The following is a 24,061-nucleotide window of genomic DNA, read 5'->3' on the forward strand; positions in this document are numbered from 1 at the left end:
CGGACACACCAGGAACCGCGGTGTTGGCCGTCGAATGGCGCTAGCTGCACAGCGTTTGTGCACCGCCGCCGTCACTGTCAGCCAGTTTGCCGTGGCATACGGAGCTCCATCGCAGCCTTTAACACTGGTAGCATGCCGCGACAGCGTGGACGTGAACCGTATGTGGAGTTGACGGACTTTGAGCGAGGGCGTATAGTGGGCATGCGGGAGGCCGGGTGGACGTACCGCCGAATTGCTCAACACGTGGGGCGTGAGGTCTCCACAGTACATCGATGTTGTCGCCAGTGGTCGGCGGAAGGTGCACGTGCCCGTCGACCTGGGACCGGACCGCAGCGACGCACGGATGCACTCCAAGACCGTAGGATCCTACGCAGTGCCGTAGGGGACCGCACCGCCACTTCCCAGCAAATTAGGGACACTGTTGCTCCTGGGGTATCGGCGAGGACCATTCGCAACCGTCTCCACGAAGCTGGGCTACGGTCCCGCACACCGTTAGGCCGTCTTCCGCTCACGCCCCAACATCGTGCAGCCCGCCTCCAGTGGTGTCGCGACAGGCGTGAATGGAGGGACGAATGGAGACGTGTCGTCTTCAGCGATGAGAGTCGCTTCTGCCTTGGTGCCAATGATGGTCGTATGCGTGTTTGGCGCCGTGCAGGTGAGCGCCACAATCAGGACTGCATACGACCGAGGCACACAGGGCCAACACCCGGCATCATGGTGTGGGGAGCGATCTCCTACACTGGCCGTACACCACTGGTGATCGTCGAGGGGACACTGAATAGTGCACGGTACATCCAAACCGTCATCGAACCCATCGTTCTACCATTCCTAGACCGGCAAGAGAACTTGCTGTTCCAACAGGACAATGCACGTCCGCATGTATCCCGTGCCACCCAACGTGCTCTAGAAGGTGTAAGTCAACTACCCTGGCCAGCAAGATCTCCGGATCTGTCCCCCATTGAGCATGTTTGGGACTGGATGAAGCGTCGTCTCACGCGGTCTGCACGTCCAGCACGAACGCTGGTCCAACTGAGGCGCCAGGTGGAAATGGCATGGCAAGCCGTTCCACAGGACTACATCCAGCATCTCTACGATCGTCTCCATGGGAGAATAGCAGCCTGCATTGCTGCGAAAGGTGGATATACACTGTACTAGTGCCGACATTGTGCATGCTCTGTTGCCTGTGTCTATGTGCCTGTGGTTCTGTCAGTGTGATCATGTGATGTATCTGACCCCAGGAATGTGTCAATAAAGTTTCCCCTTCCTGGGACAATGAATTCACGGTGTTCTTATTTCAATTTCTAGGAGTGTATATATTTATGCCGATGTATAATTGGTTGTTTTGTAAATATTATTTGTATTTATACGCTGGGTCTGGCCTAGGGAAAACTACGCTATCGAACGAATACATCGATAGGTCGTGTGGAGAACCAGAGTGTTTAGGATCTTTGGTAGTGTGAACTCTGTCGCGTGGAGCGCGGGCAGAGCAGAGTCTGGCTGGAGTAGGGCGGTGGAGCAGGTGTGTTGTGTGACGCTCCCGTGAGTTGCCGCGCTTTCGGGGTTTGGCAGCATGTAATTGCGCTCGACTTGCTATGATAGTTTCTGACACGGTGTCGCGGACGGGAAGAATTAGCTGGCGCACATCAAGAGCCCGTTTCGCCTGGTGACCGTGTCGAGAAGAAGGCGCGCCAACATCCAGCTTCTGCAACAGCGACGGCCGACAATGAGTGACTGTCGCCACCTCCTCGATCGACGACTGTAAACCTTCAATCAGCCAACAAGGAAGACTGGAAGCTCGTAAAGTTTTAGAACTGTATGGCAGACCTCAACTTTTCAAACTGTTCCATGTTCGTAACTATAATTACAGCAACTTAGCATGAACATTTGTTGCTCATTGTCCCAATTGCATTACCAAGCAGGTCCCTTTTCCGGAATGAACCCGAGTGTCGTTGAAATTCAAACGCCAGCATTAAAGTAATATCATTCCATTTCAGTGCTTTAATTTCAAAGTTCAGTTAAGGTATTCATAGCTGGCTACAATATTTAGATTACACAAGCACAAATTATGAGTGCTAGTTTTGTTACCATATTTTAGCTTACCTGTGACTACAGCTCAGCTTGGTACGTACTAAATTTTACTATTGTTAATTGTTCAGAATCATTAAATTCAAGTTCAAAGTTAAATCTCTTATTTCTAAATTGCGTAGATTCAAGTAGCTTTTGAAATGATTGTTGAGGTAGCCCAAGACTAACCTTATTTTATTGAATTTCGTAGTGCTTCAGAAACAAAGCTCACTATTAATTTCAGTCACTAAATTAACTTTCAATTTTCCGGCTTTATTAATTCTTTTGCTAAATTAAGTCAGAGTGTAGCGAAATTTATTACTTCTGACAAACTTTCAGTTTTCACACTACACGCGTCAACCTTCAGTTGCCACGCTTCTAGTGCTAATTATATGTGCAATAATCTTTCTTTTTCAGTTATTGTAGTAGTTGTCCATAGGACTGGCGACCGAATATTTCCCCAAATCTCAAATATCTAATTAACGCCAATTAATTGTTAACGTGACGACCGCGCATTTACTTTCTTTATTAATTTTACCCTTTTCTCAAAATTAATTTCCACCAATTTCATTTGCATTTTTCCTTTCATTTAGATGTGACACTTTCCTCCCTCTTTACCGACAGATTAACTTCGGTGGCGATTGCTTTTCCCAAATTTCCATTAGGTACACGCGGTTTAATTTTTCACTGTCATTAAGGTCGATAAGTGAGGGGGAGGTTACAAGGTGTACCAGTTTCTTTGGCTCTTCACTGTAATTTCAATAGCATTGCCTCCAGCAGAGTAAGAAACATTGATGTAGTGTTCTCAACCAGAAATTACCAATTATTCAATGCTTTCTTAAAAGTCATGCTACTAGCGGAGATAAAATCCATTACCATTCCGTTTTAATTAATTAATTCATCTCTATTTAACCAATAATGATATCAAATATCTTATTTTTTTATTGAGAGACGCTACACGTCCAAAAACTGAAGGGGCCTGAGTTGAGATCCTACTGTGTGGAGTGTGGAGGAGCAGGCCAAATAGCATGCTGGGAGCAATCGATATAACATTAGTGGAACAAGAATTATTCATTACAGTTTACAATTGTGTATTGTGCTCTCTCGGCCACAGGTCAGCTACAGTGCAGTGCACCGCCTCAGGACTCACTGACGCTGTCTCGGCAGTCTTCAGAGGACGTCGCTCTGCGGCATTTGGCTCACGTAACCTGAGTATCAGGTTGGCAGAAGGCTGTGTTGGCGATCAGTGCAGCCTGTACCGCAGGCCTTGCTGCCCACGACGGAGACTGCATTTTTACTAGAGCAGTCTCACCGACTTTGCAGGGGTGTGCTTGGACAATCCCTCAGCATTAGATGAACAACAGCATAGCCCTTCCACACAGGAAGGCCAGGGATATCAGTGACTGATTACAGGTACTAATCGGGGGGCAGCAGCAATAAGAACAGCTCCCAAATACTGTGACAGGTTGACAGCGGCCTAAACACCATCAGCCGAGGTTAGTAAGCTGCAGATAGCAGTCTCCAGGTCCGTTCATCAATGCTCGAGAGGCCGGCAGCTGACAGCGACCTACTGTGCTACACTACACAGAGTACAGTCTTGGTAATAGAATTCATCTCGGCGAACAGGAGCAGAGAATCACAGGTTCAGCCTCGTAGCTAGTGTGTTGCAATGTACAGATAGACACAAACGCTCGGAAGCTTAATTGCGTAGGCTTCCGCGGTCAGAGTCAGTCGACATAAAAGTTTTCTGGGTTTGGTACTGTGGTATCACCGCCAGACACCACACTTGCTAGGTGGTAGCCTTTAAATCGGCCGCGGTCCGCTAGTATACGTCGGACCCGCGTGTCGCCACTGTCAGTGATTGCAGACCGAGCGACGCCACACGGCAGGTCTAGTGAGACGTCCTAGCACTCGCCCCAGTTGTACAGCCGACTTTGCTAGCGAAGTTACACTGACAAATACGCTCTCATTTGCCGAGACGATAGTTAGCATAGCCTTCAGCTACGTCATTTGCTACGACCTAGCAAGGCGCCATTTATCCTTTGCTATGTATCTAATGAAGCATGAACCATCAGACCGATGTACACCAATTATGGATTAAAGTTAAGTATTTCACCATCTGCGTCAGTTTTTCCAAGTTCTAAGTTCCTTGTCATTTTCCAGACCTCACGCCAGCCTGCGTGAGCTTAAACGCGTGCCTTTCGGCTTCCTCTAGCTACACGGTGTTGGCTCTTCTGCCAACACATCAGGTACCGCGTCATAATGTAAAAAACTACTGCTGCTGGAGAAAAAAAATTGTTGAAATGGCTCTGAGCACTGTGGGACTTAACTACTGAGGTCATCAGTCCCCTAGAACTTAGAACTACTTGAACCTAACTAACCTAAGGACATCACACACATCCTTGTCTGAGGCAGCATTCGAACCTGCGACCGTAGGGGTCGCGCGGTTCCAGACTGTAGCACCTAGAACCGCTCAGCCACCAGGCCGACAGCTGCTGGAGAAAAACCAACGTTTCGGCCACGATTGCAGCGGCCTTCTTCTGGGTCTAATGGTGCGTTCTAGCTATGCAGTGTCCTTTATATTTTTTGTTCACTGCGCATACCATTACGTCATACTGGGGCACAGAGTATGTCGCAAGCCTACAGATACACACAGGTATCTGCACGCCCAGTCCTACCACCACCCAGCGCAGAAGAACTCTGTCATCCGGTCTTTGGCAACCCGTGTCCAGCGACTAAGTGATGCCCAAAACATCACACCTGAGCTTAAAAGGTTACGCACAACGTTTCTAGCCAATGGCTAGAGCAATAAGTCTTGTCGACGAACACAAGCAAGAAAGATAAGCAAGAAATAGACAAACTGCAACCAACGGTGCGCTTACCTTATGAGAAAAACGTTACTGACCGAATAGGCAAACACCTTCGCCGCGTTGGGTTGCAGCCTGTCTTCTATAGTGGTCGTAGGATGCAGGACGTGCTGGGCTCCACTAAGGACAAGGTGGATGCATTACACACTGCAGGCGCTTACAAGGTGGAATGCGAATGTGGAGAGGCATACATCGGCGAGACTGGTGGGCCAATATCATCGCGCATTCGGGAACACGAGCGCTATATCCGTCTAGGGCAACACAGCAAACATGCAGTGGCACAACATCAACGAGACTGCGGAAAAGAAATAAAATTCGGCGAAGCCTGTGTGTTGGCCAAGCAGCCGGTTATGACGAAGCGCAAAATCAGAGAGGCCATCGAAATACTCAAACACCGTAACAACATGGACAGGGAGGATGGACTCAGGCTTGTCCCATCTTGGCTGCCAGCAATCAGAGCCCAACAGACCGCACTGTCAACACGAGGCACGAGCACTACCGGCGAGTAACTGCCGACGTCCAGCAGTTGGTAAACAGCAGCCAACTCCCCATTCGACGGCGACCACCAGTCATGGTACACAAGACAAGAGCCAATGGACAACAGAGGTCACGTTCTCCCTCCACCGCAATAACCTATTAAAATAAAGTTCCCTCTCCTTCTTCCTTAAGTGATCAATTAAACTAACTACCTTTAAAAAGGTAGTTTAATTGATCACTTACGGAAGAAGGAGAGGGAACTTTATTATGACGTAATGACATGCGCAGTGAACAGTAACAACAAAATATAAAGGACACTGCATAGCTAAAACGCACCATTAGACCCATAAGCAGGCCGCTGCAATCGTGGCCGAAACGTTGGTTTTTCTATAGCAGCTGCCGGCCGGGTGGCCGAGCGGTTCTAGGCGCTACAGTCTGGAACGGCGCGACCGCTACGGTCGCAGGTTCGAATCCTGCCTCGGACATGGATGTGTGTGATGTCCCTAGGTTAGTTAGGTTTAAGTAGTTCTAAGTGTAGGGGACTGATGACCTCAGAAGTTAAGTCCCACAGTGCTCAGAGCCATTTGAACCATTTTTTTTTCTGCAGCAGCAGTAGTTTGTTACACTATGACACGGTACCAAACCCGGAAAACTTTTATGTCGCTCGGAGGCTTATTTACACTGAAGAGCCAAAGAAATTGGCAAATCTGCCCAAAGTCGTGTAGAGCCTCGGCGGGCACGCAGAAATGCTGCAATAGGATGTGGCATGGACCCGACTAATGTCTGCAGTGGTGCTGGAAGGAACTGACACATGAATCCTGCAGGACTGTCCGTAAAAGTAGATGGGGGTGGAGATCTCTTCTGAACAGCACGTTGCAAGTCAGACCAGATATGCTGAATATGAGTGGGGAGTCTGGTGGCCAGCGGAAGTGTTTAAACTCAGAAGAGTGTTCCTGGAACCACTCTGTGGCAATTCTGGACGTGTCGGGTGTTCTGGACGCGTGAGGTGTCGCATTGTCCTGCTGGAATTGTCCGAGTCCGTCGCAATGCACAATGGACACGAAGGGATGCAGGTGGTCAGACAGGATGCTTATGTACATGTCACCTGTCAGAGTCATATCTAGACGTATCAGGGCCGCCATATCACTCCAACTGCACTCGCCCCACACTATTATAGAGCCTACACCAGCTTGAACAGCCCTGCTGACATGCGGGGTCCTTGGATTCATGAGGTTGTCTCCGTATCCATATACGTCCATCCACTCGATACAATTTGAAATGAGACTCGTCCGATTTGGAAAAATGTTTCCAGTCAATGTCAATGTTGACAGGACCAAGCGAGGTGTAAAGCTTTATGTCGTGCAGTTATCAAGGGTACACGAGTGAGCTTTCGGCTTCGAAAGCCCATACCGTTGATGTTTCGTTGAATGGTTCGCACACTTGATGGCCCGGGATTGAAACCTGCAGCAGTTTGAGGAAGGGCTGCACTTCAGTCGTCGTTGTTCCCGTTCTTGCAGGATCTTCCTCTGACTGCAGCGATGCCAGAGATTTGATGTTTTACTGGATTCCTGATATTCGCGGTACACTCGTGAATTGGTCGTACGGGAGAGTCCCCACTGCCTCGGAGATGCTGTGCTCCATCGCTCGAGCGTTGACTATAAAACGACGGTCAAATTCAACTAAATCTTGATAACCTGCCACTGGAGCAGCCGTAACCGATCTAACAACTGCGCCAGACATTTTTTTTGTCTTAATACAGGAGATACCGACCGCAGCGGCATATTCTGCCTGTTGTAACGGAACATACTAAAGGCTTTACTGTACCGAAGTATGCGATACCCTCCAAATTCAACCAGTTTAACGAGTATTTATGATTATAGAAAAGTTATTGTCTATGTTAACAATGATTGCATAACATGTCTCCATAAACAGTCAACCCATTAAATTATACTAAATAACTGGCCCATCATTTGATCACTGATACAGCAAATGTCATCATGTAAAAACACTAAGTTCATCTTAAATAATTAATATGAAGTACGAAAAATAGTGGCCAACTTACGTATTTTGGATCTCCTTAAATAAAAATCACCCAGTGAAACCTATTTGTTCAACAGGAGCGCTTTTACTCAGTATTCATGTAATCAATCCTATTTTAGACGAAAACCAATGTAATTCATAATAATTCATGTTATTTACTTATTTATGCAAATTAGAGAAGTCAATTGACAAACTTCTAAAAAACGGCCTTTTTGTAACAAAGAATTATTCTGTCAAGTCAACAAATCTGTTTGTCATTTTAATTACATGTTAAATTATGTCACTCGATGCAAATTAATAACTTTTCTGCACAAATTATAATAACATATGTACATGTGACTTATAAACTATATCTCTTTTTAGTAGTTCTTTGACAATGTTATAAATACCAGCAGCAAGAAGGGTCGGGGGCGCAGTCGGAATGTCACTTTGGTAAAGTGTTTGTGTGTTATTGTTTGAGGTAGATAAACAATGCAAACAACATGTAAAGGAAGTACTACTTTGTGTTGTGTCATGGTCTTTGGTGGACAGTGGAATTAAGATGGCCACCAGAGTAATAAATATTTGAAGTTTACATATTTGTTGCTTTCGCTCGTTCTTTATCATCAAAAGCACATAAAAAACACGGGACCTCATGTTTTTAACCCTAGACAACCAGATTTAGAGCCAGCATCAGCATCGAGACACAGCAGCGATCCAGCAAGTGGCAGCGATTACCACAACACAATGCATTTTAATGGCGCCAACTTAACATCAAGTGCTAACAAGCTCCGTAAATGGGAGTGAAATAGTGCGATTATAGCAATTAGCAATATCTACGACTAGGCGACCATTACACTGTTCACATGTCTCTGTATTTGAATAGCCATGCCTATACCTGTTTCTTTGGCGCTTCAGCGTAGTACTCCTGGTTTGATGCAGTGACGACAAGTCGAGGCACCGATGACTGAATGGGGCCTAATTTTCCACGTTCATCAGCGAGAGAATGGCTTCCATGGCTTCAGCTTCTACGTCTTCTGCCAGTTCCACAGACTCGTAGGTGTTCTTCTGACCCTTTCAGTCTATCTTAGAAAGTCGAGCTGTGCTGCTAGAATGATATCATGTCGCCTCCTCACTGATGTCATGGTGATGAGTTTACGATGGAGGTGAGGCAATATCTTCCAGGTTTGTTCTGCTTCCTGACATGTCGGCGTTCAGTGTGTTTTCGTTGCTACACGAATTGTTGCCCTGGCTTGCCTTGGCTTGTTGCTGGCTGGTCAGAGCTACGAGAAAATTTTGCATTTGACCTTAATACATTTTTGCTCTGCAAAAACATAGTGGGTATAGAGGAAGAAGCCGTAGAGTACAAGGTGTGGTGGATGAAATCACATCACACCTAATCTTGCAATTCTGGAAGACCAAAAGACGTAGAATATTCGGATGATGAAGATCTGAGAAAATTGGTCTAATACACAACTAGTAAAGGATCTCATAACATTCTTTCAGGGTTATGGGAACACACCGAGTAAAACCACTCAATACACTCACCGGTACAGGCAACAGTGGCCTAAGTAGATTGCTGTTTTTGCCTATGTGCAATAATCAAGTCGAATCAAATCAAGAAGGCTATGTGGCTATATTCTGATTTCCAGCCGTTAAAGACAAAGCAAGTGCATGCTATAAAGCTATTTCAAGAAAGACTGGACGCCTACAAAGTACTAAACTGTTTGCATGAAGCACTTTGAAGAATGTGGTTTAAGTACTTTTTTGTGACTGGAGAGGAAATACCCAAGAATTTATGGGGCTATGTACCTACTGGAGAACTGTACAATGCTAAGAATAGTCTCAGGATCAAAAGAATGTTTTCAAAACTCTAGTGCTTCATCTCTTGTTGATTCTGGTGTGAAAAGAGACACATAACTTATAGCATTGGAAACAAACAGAACCAGTGGCTTATAAAGTAATCTAATAAATCATTTCACGACTTCTTGAGTAAGATGGATGAGAAAAGTGACTTGAAAAGCTTTCTATTAATCAATTTCACTACTTTATTAGTAAGATAGATGAGAAAAATAACTATAGTATCAGAGCAGAGACTGTCTAAAAAACTTTTATTTTCTTGTATGTGTAACATTGACATGTTATGCCCAAAATTGCCATTAGTACTACAACACAAGAGGATTTAAAAGTTCGTATTTGTGTTACGAACCAAGTTCTTAGTGCATCACAGTTGTCATGAGTATTTTCTGGTCAGAAACTGTAGACATGGCATAAGTTGTGTAACCTGTTGGTTAGCTATGTTACCACAGAAAATTTTGGTGCTATTATTTTAAGCTCTAAATTAGAAAGGCTGCCATTTTCATAAATGACACCTCTGTCTAGTGAACAAACAGTAGAAGAGGTATTAGTAACTGTTTTTTATGCTGGGAAAAATATTGCTCCTCCTCAACAATGACAGTATGCTGTCCTTGTGAATTCTATTTCTTTTGGATGAACATTCATCCTCAAGCTATGTTGTTTAAGGCATGACATTTTAGTATTGTCACATTCCAAATACATCAAAAGTCTGTCAAGAAACCTTTGTCTGCCTCCTAACGTTGCAAGTGAAAACAGGAATTGTTTGGAAGCAGCTTGCAATAGACTTGGTGACAAAGACAAGTGTGTTGTTCATGTCATGGAATTTCTGTTCATGAGAAGATTTCATTTTCGAGTAGAACTATAATGAGTTGTAAATCAGCCTACTTGTAATGTAAGAGCTGTGATGACTTTCCATGATTTTATCTGCATTTGGCCATTTTAAAGAAATTGTCAATTTATTTCCAGTAAGGAATTGTATAGGTTCAGAGTTATTGAAGATTACTTGAAAAGTACTAACTTTCACTTCGAGCTGAAGTTTCAAAGTAGTGAAAGTCACTGCTAATACTAATCACCTGAACAGCAATAGGTTGGCAATGTTGAACAATGAACCATCAGTTAACATACACCTCAGAGTCTATACACATTTGATTTCATCCTATATTCAAGTGTTCTAGAAACAAATGATTGAAAATGAAACATGATGATATTATACATACTTTGTGTGAGTTTAATAATCCAACAGAAAATGTACATGTCAAGCATAATTTTATGTTAACAGAGAACTGTAAAAAGGTTAAAAAAACCAAGTTAAGCAGAACTGCACCAAAGCTAAATTATGAGACTGTGTATCCCAGTAGTACAACAGATCCAAACTTAGTTTAGTGGAAAATATTTTGTCATGAAATCACTGACTCTGCTCTGCAATTAAGTAATACTGTCTGAGGTTCACTGATGATCCTTGATATCAGTCACAAATGGTGGAAAATTGTAACAGCTTTTCTACTAGCTGTGTTGGTAGTACAGTTGTTATGCTTAAATTCTACAAGCTTAATATCAATGAATATTGTGATGTGAACAGGAATAGAAGAGTATTGATACACTGCTGTGCACAAATATTAATTTCTGGTTTACTGTTAGTGCACGTATGTAAACACAACTGGTGGATGAAAATGTGGGATTAGAAGGAATATTTTGCAGATGCATGTCATATGAAACACTTCTTTCTCATATTTCAGCTTTCTTATACCATTTTTTGCTAACCAGCAATAATTACACTCCATTTATGTGTCATGGTGGCCAAGTGCATTTTTAAATCATCAGTAAGCCTTCATATGTGGAAGCATTTAAATTCAATTAAATATTTGGCTGATGGTACTAATGAATATTGCAAAACTACAACTAACCCTATTCAAATAAGGTGGACACTACAGTGCTTCAATATCTACTTAACAGATGTCCACAGTGCTTTGTCTTCTGCCTGCAAGCAAATCAGCAAATGGAAAACTATGAGTGCAACATTGCCAGAGAGAACATTCCAAACTAATAGTCAAAGGTGTAGGTGATCTGCAGAAAAATGGATATTATTATTCTGATATAAATATTCCTTCAATATTAACCACAATTTGATCTCATTTACAACTAAATTAAACCACAAGAGAAAATATTACTTTTATTAGTTACGGATAGGAGGTGCAATTAGTGAAAGACTATTCAGTACAATGAACTTTTATTAATAGTCAACATTATATAAATGTTGTTCTCATCATGAACACAACTCAAAACAGCTAATATAATCTATTTCATAAACAGCTATACCAACAGAAATAGTTTTAGCTATATTCTAAATATCCTAAAATCTCACCGACAGTTACAATACTAATCAAAAAATTTGTTTGGCAGTTTGTAATATGGTTATCACTGTAAGCATGTCTTCATTAAGTGACTAAGAGTACAATAGAAGTTTTTGTCATGTTGACAACTTCATGATGCTAAATCAGAAATTCAACCATGTTACATTTATTGTAACAGTGGTAACATCAGTAATTCATAAAAAAACTGCAATATTTCACTCCTATGAGTCACATAATTTAAAAGTCACATACAAAACTGTCATTTATCAACAGTAAACAGTGCGGTTATCTAAAGATATAATTTAATGAACTAGTAATTGTACAAATTTCTACTAAAATGGTGGCATAGGGAAATTAGTCTCAATGAGTAGCTTTACTTGGATGGCTGTATCCAGGGAAATTACACTCGTGTTATCTTCCTTATTTCCAAAATTATGTTACATGATAACAATGATATGATGTGTAGGACGACTACTGATTAAAGCAAGTTTCAAATGAATCTAGGCTGAAGCAAATTTGATGCTTTCACTTGTGTGTGACACACAATTCTTCAGCTCTGTCACTTCATACATGTACTTGTAATTATTTGATTCAGTATATAGTTAAACATCTTGAAGATGATCACTAATATTTCATTGTTTTGTATACAAACACACAGCCAATGTATATACACAGCCAGCTTATTTGAAATAGACAGCACACATCTTTTCACTCATGGATGACATAGGCCATAGCTTTCTCAAGCTACAACAAAAATTTGCTGGCTGATATTTAAGAAGCACTTACATTTAAGTATAATAAACATAAACATGTTCCATACTGACATTTTTCAGTATTTGTCTTCACAGCATTCAGCTGAAGACCCAAACACAAGAAGCTCCATCATAATAGCAAATACCATAGCATATTATCAGATGTTTTGTAGTTTTAGTGCCAACTGTGTAATTCTTAAATACTGAAATTCTTTATGGTGTATGGTAAATAAAGTCCTAATTAATGCAGCATTTGAAGTTTATTTCAGTTCGTAAGATTGTAGGAAATGACCATATGGCTCGCTGTTCACAGTACAAATTAGTGTCTGTCATGTAATAGCCCTCAGCCTAAAATTAGTATCTCTTTTCCATCCATATTAAATGTATATGCTGTAGTGGTCAATATAGACATTTGAACATGAGATATGGAAGACAAGTACAATTGTCAGAATTAAAACTGTATTAACAAGATCAGATTAAACACAAGGAAATGTTGTAAGTAAAGAATATTGATTCTGGTAGTCCCAACTGAAAAGGAAAGAAAGTGATAGATTTAGACAGCTCTTATACAGAAGGAAATTTTCTGCCGTAGCAATAATATATGACTGTTACAAAATTATATACAATTAATGGGGTATCTTAGTATTTAAATCTAACATCTTTGTGCAGTATACAATGTTTGTCTTCCAATGTCCCTTTGGTAAATTCCATAAATCGAAAACATGGTCACAATGTCTTCAGCTACACCTTAATACAGGTTTAATCAGATATAAATCAGCATACCAATGTCATAAATAAGTAATATCCCACATCAAAATTGGATCTATGATATTTGTAAAGTTTTTTTTTTTGTTTTTTTTGTTTTTTTTTAGTATTCACAAAGCATATAAAACTATGGTCTTATGTATACCTCACAAAAACCAACAATAAGAATTTATTAGATGATTGCTTTATGTGTTAGATGATTATGAGTCACTGAACACACTTTGATGGCTGGAGGTGACTTTAGATAATAAAGGCACCACAGTCAAACAATGGTATGCTTAATGATTAAGTCTTAAAAGCCCCAGAACACTTTCTGAGTGAAGTTATTTTCTTAGATTTCAAATGAGGAAATAATCCATACTTTTAAGTAAATGTTACACAGTCACTGGAGTCAAGGTTAAAACCTCTAAAATAAAAATGATCAACATGAAATTTTATTACTGTTAAATCACAAGGCTGTATTACTATAGACTCATCAGAATAAAAAAAAAGCCACTATGTTTTAAGAGAATATGCTAATGAAAATAGTTCAGAGATAAACTTTCAGAAACAATCAAACAGTTTAATCCAGAAAATTGTCTGTGAAGACAGTCTTTTGCATTAAAAGGTAAATGTTTGTTCACTCTTATTTTTAAATGTGATTTAAGCTACTATGAAGTAGCAACATATTTATTGAAAATATTTCACTATGTGTTATATTTCTATGTAGAAATCAATATCTTCAGTTTTCATTTCTACATGTCCCTAATGACTTTGGAAATACTGCAAACATACAGTGGATACTGATCAGAAAACTATTGCTGGTGATAATCCTGCTAGATATTAAAAGGCAAATTTTATTTGCCTAACAAGTGTGATATTCTTATCAAATATTCCTTATAACTGCAGTAAAAAGAGTTATTATGTTTCTTAGCAGCACTATATGTTTTTTGAGAATTTGCTGCTAGTACATTTCAATGATGTGTGCACTTCAAAAACATAATTTTACGTAAAGTGGACAGTGCCTCAGAATAATAAGTTTGATATTTTCGGTTAATTTTGAAATATGAAGTTAAACGTATGTATTGTAATAGCTAATATAGAAATTTGAAAATGAGATAAGGGAGAAAAGTACAATCATCAGAAACAACATTGTGATAAGTTGATTTTGTAATTCAGGAAAAAGACACAAATGTTCTTCTTTACCATGGTACATATTCCCAGTTTAGGTCAGTTATTCTCAAAGTGAAGATGTGAGGTGTATGTGTGTGCTTCAGACTCTCTGTGATTATACTAGGTGACTGATAATGTATAATTTTCCCTACCTGCAACTAGATTGTTGTTGCTGATGGAGATTCTGTTAAAGCATAAGTGGATAGCCACCCAACATCAGTTTGTTTTACAGTTAATGGGATCATATGATTGCTGACTTGCTGTCTCCACTCATGGAGCTTTTATGATTGTGAATGTCCAGCAAAGCATATGAGTGCTAACTTGACATACCCAAGAAGCCAGTGCAGTACTAGAATAAACTTTTTAATGTTAGTGGTAGTAGAGTAGTGGGAAATCTGGAAAAGAAGAGAATCAGAGTAACTGCCATGAAGGATACTGAAAATTAATTAGACTGATAAGAAATGAAGAGATATCCAATGGAATTGGTGATGAAATTGAATATATACAAAGAAATAACACTGAGTAGCAGGAGGTCTGGGATGATAAATATTGAGACATCTAGAAATAACTGCCCTGGTACAAAATGTAGAAACTGAGAGCAAAAACTGAAGGGGAATCCACGGATTGGTATACATCCAATAAATAACTGAGGACATTTTGTGTATGCACTACTCTGATACGAAGAGGTTGTCAGAGCAGCGGGTGTAAGCTCCCTGCTAGTAAATTGCTATCAGTTTCTTTAATTGCTATCAGTTTCTTTAATTTTTTTGGTAATCAGACTGTGTAACTGGTGGCAGAGCTCATATACATTGGTCATATTTGCCATGTAATAATTGTTGCCATGTGCCTTAACCAACATAATTACAGTTTAAAGTCATTATTATTGCTATGTGCTATTACTAGCTGGGAAAAAAAGTGAATAATAGCAGTCCAAGTTTAACTGCCCTGTGGATCTTATCAAATATTAGACACTACAATTTCTACCTGTTACATGCACACTGCTGAAATTATAATGCCATCTTCCACACTGATTGACTCCATTATCAGCAACTATTCTTGCAGTTATATAAGAAATTCAATGTAAGATACATTCTGTGTAGATCACATGGCATCCTTTCATTTATCCCCTGTTAAGTATCTGCGTTTTATGTCTTGATTGCAACCACGCACCTCACATCCATTCTACTGCTGCATATCTCAACAGACTCCACACTCCTAACTCAAATAATGCCTATTACCCGCACCAGCAGTGCTCCCGTTAATGGAGGTTTCATTTTGATGCAGTAAAGCTTTCCCTTCTTACTACATTCTGTAAAATCAAGTGGCATATTACACAGACATTGCTTAGACACATCAGAGTGACACCAAGTAGTGAACTGTTTAGTATTTTGGCGAGCATAACAAACTGTTGAATACCACATGAAAAGTAATACTATTGGGAAACTGACTTTGTTGTGATTTCTTAACAGAAGGTTGTAGGTTTCATATGGATACTGACTGTTAGTGTCAGTGTTGTATAAATAGTTAAATTGTATTCCATTAACAATGTGTGGAAAATTGTAAATTCACTTATAGTGTAGACTTGTTAACAGTTTTTGTGACTTCACTGTTTGACAATTTTTATAAATTATTCTTCAGAGAACTTACATCAGTTAGCAGAGAACCAAGTTCAGCCTTAGATTAGGCAATATGTGGACCTTGCTGGGGCAAGTGAAACAGTCTTGAAAGAACTTTGTCCAAAAGTAGCATATAGGAAAAGGAGCTACTACAACCAACAAATCTCATGTACAAGAGCCCAAATATGCATGACATCTTGACATCATCACCGTGTGCAGGAAAACCTTAAAAACAACAATCGGGGACCTTATGCTGAATGTGTCTGCATGGTTTGATATATTCAATGCCTGAGCTGCAGATTACTAGGGTCATAGCCACTTGTCTCAGATGATGAGATTACATTGTGCAACATATCATTTCTACAAAAATTATTTTTGTGTCACATTGCCGCATGGAGTGGCCATATGGTTTGAGGCACCATGTCACAGATTGCGCGGCCCCTCCAACCGGAGGTTCAAGCCCTCCCTCGGGCATGAGTGTAAGTGTTGTTCTTAGCATAAGTTAGTTTAATTTGGTTTAAGTAGTGTGTATGTCTAGGGACCGATGACCTCAGCAGTTTGGTCCCGTGTTTCACCTCTATGTAAACCTAAAATACCTGACCATGGATAGCCTGTCTGTGTACAGTTGGTCTGAAGTAACATGGATAACCCTGATATATGACAAACTCTTTGATGCAGCCAAATAGCAGTTTCAGGATGTAATAGCAAACATTGGGTACAGATTCTTATGGTGGAGCTAACACTTATAATATTTCTATGTGCTCAAACATTGAAGTGGTATGTGTAATTTTGTTAAGCCATTTTATAGTCCGAAAAGACTGAGTAGAGAGATACAATACATGTCAGTAGTATCAGTGTGTAGGTTTTCACAAAATTACTAAAACAGAACAACAAATTTGCCAGGAGATACCATTGCCATACAAATGAAAGTCATTGAAAGGAATTATGCTGCACTGAATATTACTCTTGACACATTTCCCATATAATTTCACAAGATATTGAACTTCAAGCTTTGTAGCCTTGCTTTCTAGTTACATGGAGTGTGGCTTAAGAATTTTTTTGAGGGGGCAGGGGGGAGGGAGAGCAACGAATTTCATCAGCAACAAGTGAAAAAGAAGTAAGGGTGCAAGATAGCTTTTTAACATCCCAAGGATGATACCAGTGTCATTTGAGATGTATCATGAGCAAGGTTTGGACATGGGAGGACAATGACACCAGTAGTGTGATTTTCAACTAACAGTACTGGTATTTGCCTTAAATGATTTAACAAAACTTTGATAAATCTACATATGGATACACATATGAAACCTCATTTTTCTCAATACAAGTCTATTATCTTCATCAGTCTCATATAGTTAATATGAGTAAGTGGAGGTAAATAATTGGTCTAGCCAATGGCAGTTGGTCTTGAGACTCCTGAATGTTTAAGCACTAGCAATTGAGGAAGGCCAACTGATGAAGAGTAAAACTTAACTTCTTCTCCATATCTTAGCACTGGGTGTGAAATTTTGGGCAGTGTGAACTATGTAAGTCACCATAAGTCATGAAATGCTAGACTGAGGTAACTTTTAAGAAACATGGGGATAGTTAGAAGAAGGAAGGGATGAGGAGGATGCTGACCTGAGATAAACAAATACATTGGCATCTGTGTTTGTTTACATTGTGCTGATCCCAGTGTACTAGTCGACACCAGGTTGAGGGGGGGGGGGTGGGGAGGGTTGGTGTCCTGCTGGGGACGGCTTCACAGTTCACCATCGAGGTGGCTCTGTTTGACAGTGCACAGTGCCTCAGGCCCCGTTTGACGGAGTGAGATGGGCTGGCCCTATTCGACCAGGTGCGCCATGCCGGCTGGCCGCATTTGACGGTGCGGGCCGTGGCGCCGGTGCCCGGTCCTACTTTACGGTGACCTGCCGCAGCAGAGTGTCCAGGTTGGCCTTGGTGGTGACTTCGCGGGGTGCACCGTGGCCCGGCCGTCCCCACAGGCCACGCCACGTCTCGTGGTGCTTCCGGCTGCTCTCGCGTTCCTCCTGCACTGCCCTCTGTAAAAGAGACCACAAAGCTGGCACCACACACAACTGGAACATCAGATTTACAATGGAGTTGATCCATATTACGTTTCTCTCTGTATAAGTTCAAAAAGAGAACACTTCAACTACTAAAATATGGTAGGTATAACTACATGGAACTGTGCTGTGGGCACCACAGTGCACAGTGATAGACAACTACTGGGTTTCAACAGCCAATTGTATTCAATCGGGTTTTTTTCTTCAGTCGAATGAAACAACCGAATAAAACCAATCTCTGTGGTCACATCAGCAATGCAAATCTTTTCCACTCACTCATTGGGTTTCTTTGGTTTCTCTTAATGTGAGACAACTGACTGACTTGTTCAGATTTTTTCAGTTATACAGGGTGTTTGGGTTAGAGGTATAAAAATACATTTGTTTATATTTTGGTACCTGTTAGGGTTTATAACTTCATTTGTCCAGCACTGTGCACAGAAGCTCAAGCATTTTTATGCATGTTGGTGCAGTTCAATGTGGGTACTGTTTGAAACTCATATTCATATGCATGACAGGTGTTATCACCTCTGATGCTGCATAGATCTGCTGTCTCAAATGTACATCTCGAACCTTTCTTCTGTAAGCAATGTCCTTTGTAAACCTCCACATACTGAAAACAATGGTGTCAGATCGGGGGAGCAAGGGGGCCAGGCAATGGGACCATCCCCTTCTGATCCAACTCTCATGAAACGTCTTGTGGAGAAATGCGGTCACCGCCGTGTGACAGCGGGTTTTGGCAATTTCCTGCTGCAGATGGCTCTGTTTGACAGCACACAGGCGAGACAGGTGTGTCCTGTCACTGTAAGCTTGATAAAAACGGGACAACAACACTATGTTCATGTAATCCCATACACAACAGTTATATCGGTTAGCTTTGTCACAGGTTTGGAAGATAGGTTCATCACTAAACAGCACTGCATTGAGGTGGTCGTCGTTTCTGTCTATATGATGCAACATTTCAACAGCAAAATCACATTGTATGTGGTTATCCTCAGGCTCAAAGCATCCAACCATAGATGTTTGTGCATGATGTCATGCACCACTGAATGTTCCACAGTCTCTTCATTCACATGAGTTTTAGGATGTTTTCCAGCATCTGTAATCAAACTTCACTTTGCTCAAAGAGTTCTGTCCCACTGATAAATGGATTTATGTATGTGAGGATCCACAGTTGACCATCAGAAGTACATCTGACTGCTGACACTGACATTTGTGCATATGTATGTGTAAATGTACATATGTGCCATATAACTCAGTGCCGTTCATGAAATGCTGACAGTCACACCATGTATTGGAGGGTGTCTCTATCAACTGTTTATTTAACGAACAACATAATACGTGGAGTTGTTTCGTTATAAGCATTTGTTTGTGCATACCTCTAGTCTGGACATAAGCCATGGCCAGAGTTGCCAATTTTTTTAGACAAAAATCATGTATCTTAGTTGAACAAAAGGTAAATAAAAAGTGTATTTCTGAAAATGAATTATTTTCAAAATTCATGTATTTATTCATCATACTTGGCCGGCCGAAGTGCCAAGCGGTTCTACGTGCTACAGTCTGGAACTGCGCGACCGCTACGGTCGCAGGTTCGAATCCCGCCTTGGACATGGATGTGTGTGATGTCCTTAGGTTAGTTAGGTTTAAGTAGTTCTAAGTTCAAGGGGACTGATGACCTAAGATGTTAAGTCCCATAGTGCTCAGAGCCATTTGAACCATTTGAATCGTCATACTTGAAAAGGAATTTTTTATACTTAAATATTATGTTTTCTCTCGTGTTAAATGTTTATATATATATATATATATATATATATATATATATATATATATATATATATATATATATATATATATATAGGGTAGTCCATTGATCTTGTCCGGGCCAAATATCTCACGAAATAAGTGTCAAACGAAAAAACTACAACGAACGAAAGTCGTCTAGCTTGAAGGGGTAAACCAGATGGCGCTATGGTTGACCCGCTAGATGGCGCTGCCATAGGTCAAACGGATATCAACCGCGTTTTTTAAAATAGAAACCTCTATTTTTATTACATATTCGTGTAATACGTAAGGAGATATGAATGTTTTAGTTGGACCACTTTTTTCGCTTTGTGGTAGATGGCGCTGTAATAGTCACAAACATGTGCCTCACAATTTTAGACGAACAGTTGGTAACAGGTAGGTTTTTTAAATTAAAATTCAGAACGTAGGTACGTTTGAACATTTAATTTCGGTTGTTGCAATGTCATACATGTACCTTTGTGAACATATGATTTCTGAGAACGCATGCTGTTACAGCGTGATTACCTGCAAATATCACATTAATGCAACAAATGCTCAAAATGATGTCCGTCAACCTCAATGCATTTGGCAATGCGTGTAACGCCATTCCTCTCAACAGCGAGTAGTTCGCCTTCCTTAATGGTCGCACACCCATTGACAAAGCGCTGACGCATGTTAGGCGTTGTCGATGTATCACGATAGCAAATATCCTTCAACTTTCCCCACAGAAATAAATCTGGGGACGTCAGATCCGGTGAACGTGCGGGTCTAGGTATGGTGCTTCGATGACCAATCCACCTGTCATGAAATATGCTATTCAATACCGCTTCAACCGCAGGCGAGCAATGTGCTGGACATCCATCATGTCGGAAGTACATCGTCATTCTGTCATGCAGTTAAACATCTTGTAGTAACACCGGTAGAACATTACGTAGGAGCCGGCCAGGGTGGCCGAGCGGTTCTAGGCGCTACAGTCTGGACCCGTGGGACCGCTACGGTCGCAGGTTCGAATCCTGCCTCGGGCACGGATGTGTGTGCTGTCCTTAGGTTAGTTAGGTTTATGTAGTTCTAAGTTCTAGGGGACTGATGACCTCACAAGTTGAGTCCCATAGTGCTCAGAGCCATTTGAACCATTTGAACCATTACGTAGGAAATCAGCCTACATTGCGCCGTTAAGATTGTCATCGATAAAATGGGGGCCAATTATCCTTCCTCCCATATTGTCGCACCATACATTAACCCGCCAGGGTCGCTGATGTTCCACTTGTCGCAGCCATCGTGGATTTTCCGTTGCCCAATAGTGCATATTACGCCGGTTTACGTTACCGCTGTTGGTGAATGACGCTTCGACGCTACATAGAACTTATTCATTAGCGGCCGCGCGGGTTTAGCCGAGCGGTCTGAGGCGCTACAGTCATGGACTGTGCGGCTGGTCCAGCCGGAGGTTCGAGTCCTCCCTCGGGAGTGGGTGTGTGTGTTTGTCCTTAGGATAATTTAGGTTAACTAGTGTGTAAGCTTCGGGACCGATGACCTTAGCAGTTAAGTCCCATAAGATTTCACACAAAGTTGAACTTTTTTTTAACATTAGTGAAGTAAATAGTTTCGTTAATTCGTCTTTATATAAAATTAGCGCTTTGTAAGATATACAATGTAAATTCACAGCCTCTGAAATATTATCAGCTAACTAATTCATACACCGTTGTTACATAACCTTTCATAACTATTACATGACAATGACAAAGAAGCATCTTCAACTTCTTTTCGAAAAAGTTTTATTTTAAGTGACTGATCATTAATCTGACAAACACTATTCTGTAAATCTGTACTGTTCTGTACTGTTCTGTCGAATTTCTTTTATCCCTTTTTCCATAATTTCCAGTTATTGACAGGAGTAGTCATTGTAACTTCGTTTTTGTGTCTAAATTTTTCTCTTGTTGTTAGACTCGTGACTACTCCTTAAATGAACTCTGCATTAGCGGATATACTGAATTGGTGCAGCATTAGTCCTCAAGTACCCTTTCCACATCCCTTTCAAAATCTGAATTGTCAAAATCTATTGAGCCACCACATTAGCAACTGAAACCATTTATCCATTTTTATTTCATCGGATTATTCTAGGAAATACTGAAAGATAGTTCCTAATTTATTTCGTTGTCTTCATTGGTTAGTAAACCTAGCGATCGCACAGTTAACGATTATTTTTCAATGAAAATCATTCAAAACGTGTTCTGAGAACGCCTCAATACAATAATAACCGTTAACGTCGGTTTTTTGCAGAATACTAGAACATGTTCGGAATTCGAGAATAATAAATTTCCTAGAGACCGAAAAGGTTATGTCCACGAATCAGCAAGGTTCCAGAAGGCATCACTCATAAAAAACTCAGCTTGCCCTTTTCTCACATGATACACTGTGAGCTATGGATGAAGGACACAGGCAGATGCCGTAAATCTAGGTTTTCGAAAACCATTTGACACGGTACCCCACTGGTGACTGTTAATGAAGGTACGAGTGTATGGAATAGGTTCCTTTTAAGTAAAAGAAACTAGTAGATTGTCCTCAGCGGCGAGTTTTTATCAGAGACAGGAGTATCGCTAGAACGGCCACAGGGAAGTTTGACAGCACCGAAAAAAAGGTCGTGAGGTAGCGTTCTCGCTTCCCACACCCGGGTTCTCGGTGCTGACGACCTCGATCCTCGGACGAGATCAGCGCGGGGCGTGTATTCCGCTTTGCGGGGGCGGCTTGCTAGCAATAGGATGGAATTGCGTTTTCCTGGATCGGCGTGGCGGACAGTGTGGGCCAACATCCACGCCTCTTACTTGCCGCCGGACGTTAGTAGTTTCTGGTATAAGGTCGTGAATCGAGCCTTCCCCACTAACGACAAGATGTGTCGCATTCATTTGCGGCCGTCTGGCTTGTGTGATTATTGCCGATGCGACGACACGCTCGAACACCGATTTTCGTGTCCGCGGTCAGCGTCGATTTGGAACATCGCAGTTAAGCTTCTTGCCCTAGTCAATCGCACGAGTCCTACCAGCTTTTCAGTGGACGTTGCGCTGATTCCGGATTTTCGACCTTATCCGGCTACGAAACGTGCGGCTACTACGTGGCTCTGCACATACTGTCTATGCTCTCCTGCAATTGCAGCTGGCGGATGATTTTCTCTATCTTGAATATCTGTCTGCGCAGCATCGTCTTCTTCACTCCCGGACTGACTATACTCGGACTTTTGCCAATTTTTTAACAGTTGCTCTAAATTATGCTTTTGAAAAACTGCTGTGATGACAACATTGTTTTCCCAAACATGACTTTTTTTTCTTAATATTTGATTTGTATTTTCTATGGAATGTAACACGATACCTGGATAAATGACTTAAACGATTCCTAATACGTCACTAATTTGATGCGCAGGACTGTTTTTCTTACTGTAACTGAATTTTGAAGTGTAACTTATGCAGCATGTCGACGCAATTTTTCGTCAGATAATACAGTGAATTGAGCCTTTCTAAATGTTTGTGTGTGAGTGTTTGTGTTTGAGTGTGTGTGTGTGTGTGTGTGTGTGTGTGTGTGTGTGTGTGTGTGTATGTGTGTGTATGTGTGTATCTGTCTACGTATCTGGTTCTACCAAAATTAGCCTGTGTTTATAGGCCGTCCGGACGCTCACGCATTGTTGGCGGCCCATACGTAATAACGTATATATTAATACTTTTGTTTATGTATATATATATATATATATATATATATATATATATATATATATATATATATATATATATTCTTTTCACGATGGGTACTTTCGTGGCTTGTTTTCTAGTTCTCTCAAAAGCTTTTTGTTTTCTTTCCGTTCGATTCAAGTCACTTGGGGCATGTATTGTTCCGATGTTTTTGAGATTCTCATTGCCAAATAAAAAAAAAAAACTTTCAGTTAATCTAGTGCGCCTACGTCTTATAGCTCTTCGCTCACACTGTCAAGCGATGATTGATTGAATGTTAAAATTTCTTTTTGTGGCACACTGTACCGTTCACTCTCGTACGCAATGGGATGAGCTCGTTGCTTCATGTTTTTTTGGCTTTTTTGTGGCAGTCCTTGTTATTTCTATGAATTTTTGTATCGCGGATTTGACTTTGAAACGACATTATTGAATAATGTTTGACTTTAGTTTCGTGGCAGTGATAGCTTTCTTTTTTTTCTTTTTTTTTTTTCAATGGTGACGTTATCCCGTTTTGCCTCGTGCTTGTGCTCCACTCATATTCCACTCATATTTCATTTCTGTCGCTGCAGAACTTTACAGCGGTTTG

The 24,061-nt window shown here is 41.1% G+C and overlaps 1 protein-coding gene across 1 annotated transcript in view; it reads right to left on the minus strand.

Annotated features, from left to right (window-relative positions):
- Window positions 1-11,519: 11,519 nt before the first annotated feature.
- LOC126109730 (uncharacterized) overlaps window positions 11,520-24,061 on the minus strand; it is a 247,814-nt gene continuing 235,272 nt past the window's right edge. Inside the window, exon 8 of the mRNA XM_049914781.1 lies at window positions 11,520-17,959. Within this exon, the coding sequence (XP_049770738.1) occupies window positions 17,813-17,959 (147 nt within the window). The 3' untranslated portion in view covers window positions 11,520-17,812. The remainder of the gene's footprint in view (window positions 17,960-24,061) is intronic.

This window comes from Schistocerca cancellata, chromosome 12 (genome assembly GCF_023864275.1).
Source record: "Schistocerca cancellata isolate TAMUIC-IGC-003103 chromosome 12, iqSchCanc2.1, whole genome shotgun sequence".
Taxonomy (NCBI): domain Eukaryota; kingdom Metazoa; phylum Arthropoda; class Insecta; order Orthoptera; family Acrididae; genus Schistocerca; species Schistocerca cancellata.